Source organism: Platalea leucorodia, assembly GCF_965183815.1.
Source record: "Platalea leucorodia genome assembly, chromosome: Z".
NCBI classification, from domain to species: Eukaryota; Metazoa; Chordata; class Aves; order Pelecaniformes; family Threskiornithidae; genus Platalea; species Platalea leucorodia.
Window position 1 is genome coordinate 26,161,710 of NC_138858.1, and position 17,181 is coordinate 26,178,890.

A 17,181-nucleotide genomic window follows, 5' to 3' on the forward strand; every position below is an offset into this window, starting at 1 on the left:
TGCATTATTATTTCCATCTTTAGTTTCTTCTTTATATAAATAGCCTTATAAATAGCCTTATTTACATAAATAGCTTCCTCTTTATATTAAAAAAAATTATTGCTAATACTGTCTTATTAGTTGACTTCTTATGGTACCTTTTTCCACAGTTTGAACTTTGTCATGTTTTATATATAAACATTCTTTGATTTTACATTATATTTCAATCTTTCATCTTCTATTTTTTTCATTCACTGTGGTAAACTGGGTCTTTCGTCTCGTGCAGTATTTGTTCTAAACTTTGCTTTTTAAGTTGTTTTAAATTATTTTAAGCCCAACATTTTTTGTTCTTTAATTGTTTTCAAATCTGACTGAAATAGTTTTTCTGTGTATCACATTGTTTACACATTTAAAATACAGAAACAAAACTAAAATGCCCCTTTCTTTGATTTTGATTGCATTTTGTAAAATTAATTTCATTTATTATTTGCCATTTCTGATTAAGTATAAGATTTAGTCATCTATCAGTTCAGTTTTTCATATTAACCTACATTTATTTGCTTTCTCTGAGGCCTTTATCTTCTTTCTTCCATTTGTTCTCTGCATTAATAATGCCTAGAGCTGAGACAAAACAGAATACAGATTCAGTGTGGCTGAGTGCAAAGTTCTCAATAAATTAAAGTTTTGTACTCTCTTCTGATATATTGTGAGCTTAAGCCAGAAATACTGTACTTTGATATTTTGTCAGACATTGTATTTTTCAGAAGTTTGCTAAATGAGCCTATGGATTTTTCCGTCTCAAATACAAAGAGATAATAATTCTGGGAAGATGTGATGCCCAGTCAAGAGCTTAGCTTAGAGCTCTCAGCCTTCTCTCCTCTAATCTGCTCAGAAGCAGCTTAACAACAAGGTTTTCCCTTAAACAGGGTTGGGGAGCACTCCTACGTACGTTGCATAGCTTTTTAAAGTCAAAAGGGATTCATGAGTTTAGAACAGCTCAGTAACAGAAAGAAAAAACCCTGAGGTGAGCTACTTCAGACAAATAGAATACCATTGGTACTAACATTAATCCTGATACCACAAAAAGGAAAGGATTGAATGGTGATATGAATTATGGAAAGTAACCCAAAGTTCTGTCTTTGTCGTGTGAAAAATTAAGATGATGAATTTTTTTCTTGCATGCTAACTGCGAAAGTAAATCATCCTATGACACTGGGCCATAGCACAGAGTAATAACACCAGTGCATAATAGTAAGAGCTGCAGGCCTTGAAGATCATTCATCTGCAGGAAAAGAAACCTAAGATAAAAAGAGATGAAGGGAAGTGATCAAGCTCTTGGGTATTCCTGAAAGAACAGAGGGGTAAACTCTTGAATTCTAGCTTGTTATTTTACCAGGATTTCCTAGGAAATAAGATAAAATTAGCCTATTATGTTCTGGTTCTTTTATTCAATGAATGAAATAAGTATGAGGACATCTTCTGTAGTCATCAAAGCCACCTAATGAATAATGGACCCTGATTTTGCTACTGTTAAAAGGAATTTTAAAGCGGATATTAAAAAAAATGCATAAGCATACAGAAATAAAACCGTGATCATTTTATTGGGCTATTTCTGTGCTACTTAAAGAAAACAACAATCTATAAAAGCATTTATTAAAGTCTGCAAGAAATATGGAATCTTTGCAGACCCTTTAGCAGTCACCTCCATGTTTCCACCAGCTGCATTAATAACTGAATAACCAAAACTAAATTTTGAACATGCAGATGTGATGAAGTTGCTTGCTGAATCAGAGCCCATATTGCGGGCTTCATACTTGCTGAGAAGTCTTACTAGCACCACTGTGGGACTACTGTGAATAACTGTTTCATGTTATGTGGCCGAGGAAGGACATTATCTAAAAGTGGAAATATGAAAGAAGGTGACAGAAAGTGTGGTAACAAGAAATTTATGAATGGAGTTTTGATCCAAAAATTTATTGACAATGCACCTTTTCTATGTGATGCCTATCTCTTGTCGTCCTCCCTTTAAGACGGTGTCCCTCCTACCCCCACTGAACAATCCAAACTTACATTATCTTTAAATTTGGTTTGATTGGTTAAAGAAAAAAGTTATCCAAGTATAATTTCCTTCTTAAGATATTGTAATTAGTATGTGGCTAGATAGCAGCTTGGTACCATTTGTTTCTAATGAAAATAGATGAGCATTTTGCAGGGTAGATACGGGTAGCTTGGCAATTTAATCAGAACAGTGGGATTATAATTTTGTTAGTATTTGTCTAAGCATTTATTTGAATATGTGTTCAGATGGACCAATTCTGAGTGCACAAAAAATGGACAACTAAGTGCATATATTTACATAGGCAGTCCTTTCATCTGGAATTGCAAGCAAACTCTTGTTGCACTCAAAACTCCTGGAAAGGCAAAAAACAGGGCAGCTCATGCCCCAGTGAGGTCATAGTGTTAAATATTGACCAAATGTTCAAGAGAGATGTTCTGGGGAATATTAAAGTTTTGAGTGACACAGTAAGATCTGGAAAGGCTAATTGTTCTGGGATAGACAGTTTTTTAGAAGACATATGGGAATATAGTGACTGTTTTTTTCAAAAATATGAAATTACAATCTTGCCTTAAAAAAGAGTTTATGTTTCAGAGCAGGCTGTAATTATCTGTGTAAGGTCAGTTATCCTTCTCGCAGTGGAACTAGTTTCTAGTAAAAAGAAATCCAGAGTAATATTTTAAAAATCCTTGAGAAACCATTGCAGAGGCTAGTCACCTTCTTTGCGTGGCATTAGGGGATACCAAAGGAAAAATACAAGCATTTTATTTCAGGGGATATGTATTTTTTTATCAGATGTACATTTTTGCTCTTCCAATATCCATTTCAGCTATCATAAGTTCCATATGATTTTTGAAATGGTATGTGTTGTCAGTCTTGACGTTAGACTATCAGAGCATTTCCTAGGACAGGATTTCTGAAACCAGCACATACTCTCAGCTCCCTTTCTGTGTGTGATTCCTAATACAAATAATCCACATCTAGCCTTTATCAAGATTCAACCCTTGGTGAATAATTACAGTTTACTAAAGACAGTCTCTTTTCAGACAGAGAAGGTGAATCAGGTTATGTTCCTGAAATCAGAATGTGAATTCGGCTTTTTTTAATGAGCAGTGAACTGAAGGCGAGTCTTTTCTGTCGTTTTCCATTTGCCTTGATTTGGTTTTAGAGCAGATTGGCATTTAGGAGCCAAGACTATTTCATTAGGGTTTTTTCTGCGAATTCACTTTCACTGAATGTGTCATATGCGAGATTATAATTTGAAAAAAAAAACAAACCACCAACCAAACTACTGTCATTCTGGGAAAGGAAAAAAAACAATTTTCACAGAAGGGTCTCTCATCGCCATCTTCATCTTTCTAAAAAACCTAAAAGCGTTAAGATCCATTTATCTGCAAGTTATAAAAAGCATACTTTGTGGAGGCATGCCACAAAAATTTTATGTAGTCAATGCTTTGTAGAATGAAACATACCCTGTAATTCCAAAACTCCACTGGAGAATGAGTAAATTATGGGATTAAAATCCTCAGGATTAAAGGATGACATATCTGTACTGTGTTTGCAATTGCATGTATTTCACGAGCTGGCAAGATAGCTGGAAAAAGTATTTGCTAATTAGGTTGCATAGAAAGGGATGTCCCCTGAAGTTAGTATTAGCATTATCAGTTGCAAATAATAATGCATGGCTGAAGCTCAAAGCATCAATTTTAGTAAACTTCTTATATTTTCAAATATTTCTACTGCAGTTTCATTACTTCCTTCACAAAAATCAAGCAGATGATGGATTATTCCTCTTTTATCCTTGTAGAAATGAGTGACTGTGGAAAACATTTTGATATTTCCATGGCTTGAGGCATCAGTACCCACAGAGAAAAATGTGTCCCTTTCAGCAAAATCTTTAGTTGTTTTCTCTGTTGAAAAAACTAATATATTGTTGGTAATGCACAAAACTTCCCCCTGCCCCAGGTTATAATTTTTTCTATGAGTAAATCTTGGAAAACAACAATAATTAATTTGCTGTCAGAAGTGATGTATATGAATAGTACTATGGTGTGCTTTTTGTTCTTTCAGCAGCAACCTTGAAAGCATTTTCCTTGTTTTCTGCATTTTCACATTTCTTAGCACCAAAAATCTTTCCAGAGTTTTTTGTTCTTGAAAGCTATACTAGAATTATTTTTATGATCGGCTTGTTGCATGCTGTCTTGCATCTTACTGTCCCCCATGAAGAACTTTTAGAAGTTTCTTCTGCATAAATTATGTGAAACTTTGTGCAGTTCTTCCTAGCTTTGCTGAGCCACGCAACATCATTTCTCTTCTCCTTGTGGAAAGCAAAGGACTCTTTTCTCTTTGTAGGAGGTTCATCTTGAATTATTGATGGAATAATATTGTCACAGTCACAGTTATGATCCATTTAGGGGTGTAACTCAACCAGCTAAAATTACATAATTAATACTTAAATTCAGTGTTGCATGGGAGCACTGTGCCTGTTCCACACTGTAGCCTGGGCTAGTAGACCTTGGATGTTGCATTGCACAGTAAATAGAAGGGATAAAAATACCTTTAGGAAACAACAGGTTAATAGTGTCAGGTATATAACATAGGCTACAGCTACCCTGAAAATTTGTTCTAAGCTGTCTTTCTTTGCATTCCTGTAGCAGTTGAAGTAATTTCTGTATGAAGTTTAGAAGGAATTTCATGATCTGTTGGTACTGAATTTAAGATGCTGAATAAAAGCTATTGTTGTTTGACATCAACAGTGTACCAATTTATCTCAAGAAAGTGGTTTGAAAAAATGAATCAACCTGCAGCAAACGTAGAGCAGATTCATGCAGTCAAGAATTGCTTGTGGAAGGTGACCACTCGAAATATTTCTGTCATTCCCACTTCTTTGCCTCTGTCTAACTGACGTCTTTACTTGTAAAGTTGTTGTCTGTGTTGGAATTTGATACAATCTCCTCTCTTGGTTTCTTTGTGATTTGATTTGGTTTGTTTTCTTTGAGAGATTCTTCAGTCTTCTGAAGCTTTGGGCAGTCACTGTCTTAAGCTCACATCAAGGCTGTTACTGTTTGTTGTGTTACATGGCCCAAAGCCTCACTCCTCTAGTCTTCCCAACAGCCCAGTGTGTGCTAGCTGTCTGCTGCAATGAAAACTTCTGCCTGGCATTCTCCTCTATTTGTAGACTGTTGACCCTAGTTTAAAATTTCCAGAAAACTCTAGAATGGCCTCTGCTGAGAAGGTCTAGGCTCTGCCAGAACAAGTTGCCTTGCTGTCTTATTTCAGCTGATGTATTTCACACTCAAGTATACAGTTAAGTATAATGCCAGCCATATACTAGAAGAGTTAGCTCATTAAATCGTCACTAAAAAGCCCATTCAGAATTTTTTTCCCAACATGCAATCCTTACCTGGATGATAAATGCAAAATAAAGAAGCAGAGGCTAAGAACAATACTTTTTCAGTCTCAAATATGAAGCTACAGTATTGACTTCTTTCAGATATGCAAGTCAGTGCAGTCTTATGATTGCACAATAGAAGAACTTTGTTTAATCAGTTATTGTTCAAAGACTGTTCTTTCAGTCTGAATTCTGTACTGGAAAAAACGCTTAATCACAGGTACATTGCTCAATGTTGCTGTGCAAAGGCTTGAATGATTGATTGAGCCTTACTCTTAAACATGAAACACTGACTGAGGAGATGTCCCTGAAAATAGCACGTGGGAGGGTCAGACTAAAGCTTCCTTTTATGCCCCCTTCTGTGCATAATGCATAAACAGTTATTTTTAATGATTTTTGGACCACTGGTCATGAGAAAAATAAATTCAATTTGAAACAAGGAAATAGAGCAAGTAAATGCTATCCAGTCTTTTGCCTAGAGCTGTATCTTTTGTTACTTCTGTTTTCAATTGCATATTCTTTATATCACATCATTTTCCAGCCCATCTTACTGTACAGATTTTTTTGAAAGGTCACAATATGATTTTCTTTTTTATAGGTACATTCAAGAAGATAACATCATGAAGATATTTGACATCTTTTCAGATCTCTGTAGGGATGGGCATTTAAATAAGACTGCAATTAAAGTATCCCTGTTTTTTTAATTGAATTTGTTCTTTTTTTCCAACTTACTGATTTTTCAATGAACAGTAAACAAAACAGTTGAACAATGCATTATTTTCTTGCATAAGCAGTAAGAGATGGACATTTGCCCAGAGAAAACTTGGACCAGAGTAAGACATCACAGCCCTTTTAGCGCTGGTAATTAATTGCCCTTCTAACAGCAGTTGCCTCTGTTGGCAAGAAGGTTTGTGAGAGGACTCCCTGCTCTGCTCAGGCAAAATTAGCTGTGTTTGCTTAAGCAATTTCAATAGGTGTCTGGAGTTAGTATGGACCAGAGTGTACTGGGGAGGGCTCACGTGAGCCATGCAGCTGGCAGGGCTGTTGAAGAAAGTATTTTCAGCCAGCCACAATACATGTAGCTGAGAGCAGTAGCATTTCATCCACTGCAGTTCAATCCACCGGCCCCCTTGGATTCCAAGCTTGCACCAACACATGCATCCTCTCTGTGTGTACCAGTTCAGAGGAAACCATGGGGAGAACAGTGGGGTCCAAGTGCTTCCGTAGTCGCAGGTTGAGACACCTCTGCATACTTGCTTCCAAGGCGATAGGACAGAGGTGGTCTGGGGACTGGGTTTTCTTCTGTCTCTTCAGTTGAGGCTCTTACACTTTGTATAAATGAGTATTCACTGTGCCAGTGCTTGGTAAGAGCCAGTGGGTGTTGCTGAGTGCAACAGCTTTAAAAGAGAGATTGACCACTTTGGAGGTTACCATACAATGTTCCAGTGTTTCACAACGGGTGGGAGAGGGCCTGTCCCTGGGTTCCCCTAACAACCCTAGCCCTGGGTTCACAGAGGCTTCCACCTCCAATTCAAGACTCAGTTCAGCAGAAAGGCTTGGAAATGTTTAAGAAGTTAAACATCAGAAGGGGTGAACATAGGTGAGGTGGGTGAGTCTGACAGTTCCAGCAAAACTTAGGGATGAACTAGAGCTCTGCATAAACCTGCAGTATCAGAAATATAGGAACCCGTGTAAAACTGTGGCAGCTCTACTAGATAGTGAAGGCTTCTTGACTGGGAAAGACCCTGAGCAACCAAATGTGACCTCAAAATTGGCCCTATTTTGAGCAGGAGGCCTTGGCCAGATGACCACCAGGGTCCCCTTCCAGTCTAAATTACTCTGTGCCTCTGTGATTCTTGCTGTATCTAGATGTTAGTTCAGACACTGTGTAGACATAGGTGTATCCCAGTCAGTGTGTTCCAATTCCACTTGTTTGTGTTTGTGTAATTGTAGAGGTGAATACTGTAACAGTCACAATTGGTAGCAGTCATAAGGAGTCTAAATAGATATGGTTTTGTGTAATTGAAGCAAATTGAGAAAATTATCTAAGACTTCAGTTGTGATGCTCAGTGGCATATAAAACTGAGCAAACTGCTATTACTTTTTACCATGAGCACTGATATTTCTTTTGGGCCAATTCCAGCAAATAAGATAGTTCTTTGGGGTGAGGGGTGGGGTGTTGTTTTACCAAGTCATATCCTCAACCCTCATTCCCCTTACCCTTCCAGGAATTTGCTGTAATCTCAGTTCTCTCCATTTATAAACCTTATGTGCAAAAATGTCTAATCACAGTTTTCCAGTAGAAGGAACTAGACTTGTCATGGCTGTTACAGAGGGGAAGTTCATGCCCTGTGACTCAGAAAGGAGAAGTTGATAAGGATTTTGTTTTAATTTTCTTGCATTTCGTCTTGGCTTTCCTTTGACTTCTCTCTGCACTCAGTAATCTACCTTGTGAGACTACAAATATCTGAGAGTCTGAAATTACTGGCATCACAGTGACTTCACTAGTGAGACTACATTGGTGCTGAAGGGCACCAACCTGGATTCCTCGAGATGTTCTTTCACCTAAGAAATAAAATTGTCCTGGAGAATGCATGCCCGCTGTCTCAGGGCTACTTCTCCAAGAAAGTTAAATGGAGACCAAAAGGTTTTCATTGCAGAATTGGGTAGCACTTTGTTCAAAGGAGTTTTTGGGCCAGATTTGCTAGTTACTGTAGGTAGATGATGCAGCTCTGTTGAAGACTGTATACGAAGATTGACAGGCTTATATCTTCTGGAAAAAGATTAATTATTAGGTTTTAAATAGAATTTTAAATATTTTAAGTTTGTTATTAAACAAAAAGGTTTTAGAGCACACATCCACACGGACATGCAGTGTGAGAGTTCTCTTAATATTTTGATCTGTAATTTGAGAGGTACATGAACAAAGACCTTTCCGTGCAGGAGCTGTTTTTTGACAACTGTTTATCTGTGAATGGCAGGATATTAACATCTCTTCGATTAAAAAATAAAATAAAAAGGACATACCACTGCCAGGTATCTTAACTTATCCGAGGGCAGATGGAGAGCGTTCGCTGTCTGCTAATAAAGAGGAACTGTGCAAATCCAAATTGTGCCATTAGCTGTTGGCTTTGTGACTGAGAGATGAGATCTGAAACTAGAGGAAGTAAGAAGTTGGCAGCCGTACCTTGGTGGCTGAGTGTCTGCTATTACACTGTTGATGCCGAGTCAGAAATTGAGGCTGCGAAATGTTAATTGGCTTGCTAGGAAGTGGGTGAGCATTGTAGCTTAGTTGATTAAGATGATACAACATTAAAAACTGTCAGATGGAGAGGTTAGTTAAGCAGACAGCTCTGTGTTTAATTGTCTAGCCATTACTGTTTCTGAAATGATAATTCAGCTTCTTTCATAAAATTTTCAATAATTAGTAAGTATAAGTTTTAATTAATGTTCTTTTCAGCCTGCAACATACTAAATTTATTGTTTCCAAGAAGTCATAGCAACCATTTTATGCAAAGCAATTTGTTAAGGAATTTTATGCTAACTTCATAAGAACACCTTCACCATTTATCAACAGAAGTCACCCAGAACTAAGGGTGTATTTCAAATGCACCTATCTATGCGAAGAAGTAATAGTACCTTGAATTTGTTGAAATTAATTCTGTATGTGTTGTTTCTACTTATTTCAACAGGTGACTGAGCTAGAGTGTGTGAGCAGTCAAGCCAATGCAGTCCACACACATAAAACAGAATTAAACCAGACAATACAGGAGTTAGAGTCTACGCTGAAGAAAAAAGAAGAGGTATTTGCTAACATTTATTTTTGGCTTTTCTGTTATGTCATTTCTAAAGGCTTTCACTATTAAGTTTGTGATGGCTGGTAAATACTGTATTATTTCCTATAGATATTACGAAGTAAATTTTTTTTCAGCTTCTTTGAAATGGTTAATATTTTTCCTTGTCTACAGTTACATCAGTCCAATATAGAGCTGGGTATCTGAACAACCAAAAAAAGTATCATGTTTTCCTGTTTGCTTTTACCAAGCCTCTCTGTTTGCAAAAGTAAGTCATAAGTGGTTTCCACAGAGCAGTCATCACACTGATGCAGTCCAAATTCACTAAGAAGGGAAGCTGTCGTACGCGTTATTTCCTTTTTCTGGAGAGTAGGGTTTGGGACAAGTAACAGATCAATGCCTTTTTTGGGCCAATCTGTTTTTCAGGCTATGTTAATATAGCTGACATTTATGATCCCTAAGATCAGCCTTTTCCTTAAACACTTGCCAACCCCCCGGCCTGAAACTTGATGATATTTATTGTGCCGTCTGCCTTGGGCTGGACCAGCAGCAAGAAAATAAATGGAATTGGAGTAACACCTGCACTGGCACAGGTCCTAGAAGAAAGCAGATTTGTGTCACAGAATGATCGAGAATCGCCCCGTTATGGATGGGAAAAAGGAGGTGGAAGGAGCCGTATATGAAGGATTATTTGCCCCATGTAAGACCAGACCCTGAGCCCTCCACGGCAGACGCAGCGGGCACGGGTGTGCGTGTTCGTAGAGCACGTGTGTCTTGCAGAGTCTTGCCTCCAGCAGGGCAGTTGTTAGGTGTTTCAAAGGAGGATGCAGGAGAGGCACAATAGTTACAGAATATCCTCCCAAAATGCAACAAAGCCTTTTCCAAACTCCCTCATACTTAAGAGATTAGCCTCAGGTTGGTAATGTTTCCCATTTTGGTGCCCATTCACTTTTGAATTATGCTGAGCTGTTGGCTGCCAAGAGATCTTTCCGAAAGGAGTTCTGGGAGGTGAATATGCCCTTCTGGGGAAAAGCACTTAATAGTTTTAAGTTCAATACCTTTGAGTTTCATTAACTGTTTCTATTCTTGTCTCCTGAAAGTAAGCTAAGAAAATGTTTCGCTTCCATTCATTATTTTATCTATATTTGTTATTTTTATACCTTATTACTTTCTTCTTGCTAAATTAAAGATACTATTTCTTTTAGACTCTCTTTTTACAGAAATCAATGGTCAAAGCAGGGAATTTTTTGATGCTCAGTCCTGCTGCTAGTAACATAATAAGCAGCTCAAGGATGAAAATTGGATTTTTCTCTTGAAAAAAATGGAGAACGATAGATTCGAATAGAATTTCAAGTATAAAATCGTTTCTCTAATTACAAGAACCCTTAATTTCAAATCTTTTGCATGGGAGAGGAAAACTTGGACTTTTATAAAAGAAAATGCTTATCTGTATTGTTGTTTATTCACACTGGAATTGCTGTTTTAGGACTGTGATTCAGGAGTATTAAGAGCAGGGCTTAAACTTCATGTGCTGTGATGGGCAGTAGCCAACTGCCAGTTTTGGTATCATTGCAATGGCTTGCTCAGGAGAAGGAGTGGTAGCCAGCTTACCTGCACTGAGGCCAAGCCAGGTAACGTGTTGCTAGCAAGGCTGTTTCTTCTCCCTTAGGAAATAGAAGGATTGAAACAAGAAATCGACAATGCCAGAGAGCTCCAGGCACAGAGGGATTCTCTGACCCAGAAGTTACAGGTGAGCTATAGTGCATCATCTTAATTTAGAGAGAAGGGAAAAATTATCAAGTGAGCAGTTCACATCAGCAACTTGTGCTCTATTCACTGAAGGTGCCAGATAAATATGTAAGTTAGACTGCATTGCAAAGTGGTGGGTTGGGATGATTCTTAGGAATTCCTATCAAAATTTCCAGCTGATGTAAGTTGCTATTTTTGCCCAAGGGAACAGACCCAAATTTCATTTACAAGCCCACAGAGTACTCTCAGGCTAGCAGATGTCCCTCATCGATACATGTCCTAGGCAGTTCTGGTCTCATTTTCACTGCAGTGTCTTCCCATAGGTCTTGTGTGCCACTGAAACTGTCAGGCTGTGTATCATCAGGTTGGGATGAGTTTGTATTCAGCTTTTAAACATGCCCTGAGAAAGTTACAGTTAAAGCATTTTTGTGTAGTACAGACTTTAAAAACACACTTTGACATTTTCTTGGAATTATTCAGAATCATTATGTTTTTATTGTTTTTTCTGGGTTGTTTCTTTACTGTGTGTAAAGCCAGATACCTGAGCCTACTGGAATCACTGTGCCCTCAGTATACCCTCCCTTGCTATGTCTGAGCTGCTGTCTGTCTGTCACTGGGCTGACCGGCCAGCACATACGCACCTCCCTTGTGAAACCTGCCTTCAGAATGAGGCTGACCCAAAGCTTAGGTGGGTTAAACTCTGAATTCAGGCTTCAGAGTTTTGACAGGACTGGAAATTCAGGCATTAAATAGCTCCAAATCCAAAGTGCTGAAACGTGACCCTTGCTGTTCTGTGGCTCGACCTAAATCGTGCTGAAAGCAAGCCCTTCAGACTAGCCACGGCTTAAAAATCATTAAGCAGGTATTCTTTGAAATGCATTAATGAATTGGAACTTCCTTGAATCTCATTTTAACCTACAGAATAAACCACATAAGAACAAAATTATTTTATTCATTTTTTCCCATTCTTAAGTCAAATTATTTGGAAAAAGTATGTTATTACGTTAAACAATTTTTAAAGATTGTTTTGAGTGCAGCTGAGCTTGCCTGTTCCACTATTGCAAAAATTGTTGCTGGCTTTAGGGTAAAAATGGGAGTTTTCATCTGAAAAGGTGCTTATCTGAGAGACTCAAAAGGGAGATTATAATGAAAGTTGGAAATTGTTCTAGCAGTAGCATATGCGGTAATTTCAGTGTAAGATCAGATGAAAAGTAATAGTGAGCCAGGAATTGGTTATCCTTAGCAAGCAGAATTATCAGAGGCTAGTAAGAGATGAAAGATTAGAAAATGCTAAATTTTTATTAAAATTTGTACTTTATAAAGTCAGTACCTTCTTTTTGGTATATTTATATCTTTAGTAACCAAACGGATAAATTATGTATGTATGTCCATACGTCACATTGTAGGCGATCAGTTTCTGAAAATAGTTCTATGTGGTTCTATTCAAATAAATATAAAGCTTACTTAGGATCTGAGTTAAAAGTTGCTTTTCTTGAGCGTAAAGCTTATTCTTGACCTGATGCAGCCCATCTAAAAGATCTTGAGTCTTTACTTTGCTATAATCATCCTGCTTTGATTGTACTGGCCTTCTTTGAGCCCCTTCACCCTACATCTGTGACGTCAGTGAACTGGTGTCTTCTTCTGTAGCTCCAGACTAACCGTCTCACATCTGTTCACTTAGTTGACTCATCATCTGTTTTCAGGGTGATTGTCTCCAGGGTCCATATCTGTTCGTCTCACTCCTTTTTCTTCTGCTTTATTTTTTCCCTCTTGTGCTTGCAAATGGATTATGTAACTCTTAAAATATTTCGGAATATAGCCTGTATGAAAAACGCTATACAAAGAAATTACTATTTCAAGGTGTGTTGCATTTCTGACACACTCATATCAGGGAATGAATTAGAAATCCATCATTGGCAAATTCCAGTGAAGAGCAGTATGTTATCACTGTGAAGGGTAAGTATTGGGGCCCTTGTTACTTAATAATTTCATTAGCAATGCAGAGAAGACGTATCAATGAGTCATGATCAGTGTGACTCTCACAGTAAGTCAGAGTATCTTTATTACTATGGCTGATTCCTAAATATAGCTGTTGTGTATGATTTGAATATTTTATTCGGATCCTTGCACTGAATTCCACGAAAGATTATTACAGTGCAAACAACAAACATAACATACTAATAATTTATTTCTTTTCTAAAAGAAAACAATGTATGAGGAATGATTATGTCTGCTGTAAGAAGAGTTTGAAAAAATGGTGTAAAATACTCCTTGCAAGAGGCCTCAATGCATCGGAAGAGTCAGTTTATTGTTAGCTGAGATTAAGTGCAAATAAAGTGAAATGACAGAACTAGGGGAATAGATTACATTTAATGGACACCTCTCCACTTCTTCCAATCAAGAAGCAACAGATTTGAGGTAGACTGATTTGTAATAGGAAACTGCACATGAGCTGGACATGAACTTGTAATGCAATGCTATTGCAAAAATCATTAATACTAATCTAGAGTAACTATGTGTAAGGATCAAATGTAAAACTTGGGAAGAAACATTTTGCAGAAATTAAAAGCAACAGCTCCTTGCATATTTCAGTTAGTTCTACTTCCCATATGCCATTAAATATGTTGAGCGTAAGTTAGGGAAAATAAACAGGAGGAAGTGTGGGAGAAAGTATATCTGAGGAAATGTTTGAGAAGCTGAATGTGCATAGATTGGGAAAGAGATGTCAAGAATGGAATATAAATAAAATATGCAAACTGGAAGTTTAAACAGAAGAAGGGAGCTCTTCTGGTTTGAAGAGATACAGGGCAAGGACTAGCAACTGAGAGTTAGCCTTTTGTTGAATATGGATGGAAGTTTCAGCGTCTAACATAAAGCTTTCAGTTTTACCTCGGTGGTGCCACCCTGGCAGCTCACAGCAGAACAGTTCCTCAGTTCAAGAGTGTCTGAGGAGGGCCTGAAAGATGATCTTCATCTCCATACAGGCCAATGGTATGCTCTTCAGGCCCAGATATCACAAAATAAGACCGTATATGTATCCGTGGATTTGTTCCAAAGTGGTCCCTTTCATCACTGGCTTGCCTACTTATAGAAATTAATTATTTCTGGGGTAGGACCAGTGGCAAGGAGACTTCCTAGAGCACACACATTTGGTGCGTAGAAGAGGAGCAGTGACAGGAGAAGCAGGATGCATGAGCAAACATGGAAAAACAGCAGTAGGTCTTGTGTGAGCTAAAGAAAGGACCATGTCATTCCTGCAGAGCTGAGAGGACCTTGAATTTCCCTTTTTGTCCTGTACTGCAGTCACTTGGCCTCAGAGGGTCTTGAACCCATGCCATCACTACACCAAGTAGTACTTGTCAGTACTCGGTTTGGAGGGCAGGAGTAAGGTCAATGAAGAAGAGACTTCAGAGGGTATGGCTAGGTTATAATCAGTTAGCTTGTTCATTTATAGCAGCGGTGGGGTAGCTAATCACTACATAAGCATGTATGTATTTTAATTTATATTGTTTCTACAAATATTTTTTTCAGTTAGCTTCCTTTAGTGCTTTGGCAACTATATTGTTCGGTGTTAAACAGATTAAACTAATTCTTCTCTTGGTCCTGGCAGCAAGGGGTAATTCTTGCCCTCAGCTGTGCTGTTCAAGACCAGTGCCCAAAACTCTGTAATTTTTAACTTGCTCATTTACAAACAAGAAGTAAGGGAGGTATCCAGTTCGGCTTGGACATAATCCTTGGCTGCACAAGCAGTCACAATTATGAGGAGATCAGGTTTCTGAGGCTCTGCCTTCTCCACCTGCACTACTGCTGGCGGTCCCAGAGCTCTCCCCCGCTGCAGAGGCTGGGAGCCAAAACTGATCACTGGCCACATCACCCCATCCCTCCTCTGGCCAGGGACGCAGCGGCCGGTGGACGCTGCCAGCAGACCCCTCACGGATGGAAACGTGTCTTGGGCCACGGACTTTGACACAAGCCGCCGTTTTATCCCTGTTACTCTTGACTGCCCAAATAACGTATTCTGTATGGGTCAGGTTGTTTCTTATGAGATCTCTCCAATGTAAACATGAATATAGTTAGCTTTGAGGGAGACAGAACAATCATAACAAAAACAGTGGGAGGGTGGGAGGGCAGAAAGAGGAGTTGCTCATGCTGCGAGCCAAATCTCCCTCCCTATGGCTGTGTGAAACTAGTCGTTGTAAAAACTCAGAGCAGGCCCGTTAAAGCTTTGTGACACAAAGCCACTGTAAAGGGAAGCAGTGTTGAAAAAATGTTAATGTATGTAAATACGAATTCACAATGCACTTTTCCAGAGAATGGCTGCACAGGGTGTATGGTATACTAAATACACTGTCCCTCTGCTGCCTTTGAAAGTGTTTTTCATAACTGAAATTAGGAAATTTAGCATGAATTTACGAGACGTGCAATGAATGGGGCAAATCACAATATGCTACTCCAGACCCACGTGACTGCTACATTAGTAATTTGATAGAAGAGAGGGCACCCGGTTTGCACAGAGCCGAGCAGCTGCGACCCCCCTCCCCTGTCCGGTGCAAGCCAGAGCTGTGAGGGGTCCCTGCGGGCTGGCACCAGGGGGGCTTCTCTTCCTCGTGAATGAGAGCTGAGCTTGCTCAGGCTCAGATCCCCTCAGCTGCGTGTAAGATGCCGCCGCTTCCAGTGTATGGGAACAGCTTGTCCATACCGCACTGGTGGCTCGCGTGCCTTCCCTGCTCCCACAGCTGTGGGGCTTGCAGGTGGGTGCTCCAGGGCACCGTGCAGCAATACAAGACATTCAGCTTGCACTTGCTGGTTTAGATTTGTTGCAATCAATGTCATCTTGACATCAGTCTTGCTAGTTTATGTTTTTGTCTTAATTTTCAGGGTGAAAAGGCCTATAATGTGGGACAGGAGTAAGGTAGTACTCCTCCATCCATAAAGCAGTATTCTGGATGAGTTTCTCTATGAGACCGTTTAATGGGGACTATGTCCTGGAGCAATTCATGTAGTCTAAATCAGGGAAAACTTGAACTTAAGTAAACCTTTGAGAAGCTGTTTTCAGTAGACGGCACATTTCTGAATGATAGCAGCAGTAACTTAGCTGGATAAGTATACCATATCCGCTGTTCAAGTTTTACCCCTCTCCAAAAGTTTCTGTCCTTCAGATGAATTATTTTAAAAATGGAGGAAGTGGTAGTACATACGCAATCATAGTAACAATTTGGGTTCTGGTTTTAGCTTAGTGGAAACTGTAAAGGGTCACAAACTGTTTTAAAAACCAGTTGACAAAAATAGCACACAAATACCAGCAGGAGGTTAGACTGCTTTCTGTTTACAGACAACGCATTAACATGTTATGTATTTTCTCTGAAGGAAGTAGAAATTCGAAACAAAGACCTGGAAGGCCAGCTGTCTGATCTAGAGCAACGTCTGGAGAAAAGTCAGAATGAGCAAGAAGCTTTTCGCAATAACTTGAAGACACTTTTAGAAATTCTTGATGGAAAAATATTTGAACTAACAGAGTTACGAGATAACTTGGCCAAGCTAATAGAATGCAGCTAAAGAAAATGGGATTTCAGTGCCAATCAGCTTAAAGATGCACTGTCTCTCTTCATAGGACTGTGTTGGGCTCTGCATCAAAGTTGCACAAAATTAGGAAACGCTCCTCTGAGAGGGCTTGTTTTAAATTTAAGTCGTATTTCAATGTAAAATTTAGAACTCAGCTTGTAGCTAGTTGAAGAAAAAAACAACAAACAAAAAAACTTGAATTACAAATTACCTCCTTGTACATTATTGGCCATAGATAACTTGAAAGATATTAACAGTAATTGAATGCAATCCTTTTCTAATTATCAGTGACAGAAGAATTAGCAGTGTCCCAGGTCACATCCCCTTTTTGTGATAGATACAATATAGGTTATCTGCTGTTTTATTTATTTAAGATATTTAATTGCTGTGTTTTGTGCAAGAACTTAGTGATGACAGCCCTGTATTTTGTTGTTCTTAATAATTTCTCAGGATACTTTGCACTGTGGAGAAGCAGTGCCATTACCAATTTATTCTTGCCAGGAGTGAGAGAGAGTTGCATCTTTAATTGAAACAAAGTTGCTATAACTGCTTGTATAAAGTTCTTCCTTTTGGGGTTTTTTTGGTTGGTTGGTTGGTTGGTTGTTTTTTGTTTTTTTTTTTATATATATATAGATATATATATATATACT

General features: G+C 38.6%; 1 protein-coding gene across 1 annotated transcript in view; it reads left to right on the forward strand.

Moving 5' to 3' along the window:
- Positions 1–16,525, forward strand: part of HOMER1 (homer scaffold protein 1) — a gene marked incomplete at both ends in the record, with an annotated part of 83,064 nt that extends 66,539 nt beyond the window's left edge. The window contains 3 exons of the mRNA XM_082335398.1: positions 9,119–9,229; positions 10,890–10,970; positions 16,337–16,525. Coding sequence (XP_082191524.1) covers positions 9,119–9,229; positions 10,890–10,970; positions 16,337–16,525 — 381 coding nt within the window. The remainder of the gene's footprint in view (positions 1–9,118; positions 9,230–10,889; positions 10,971–16,336) is intronic.
- Positions 16,526–17,181: the final 656 nt, after the last annotated feature.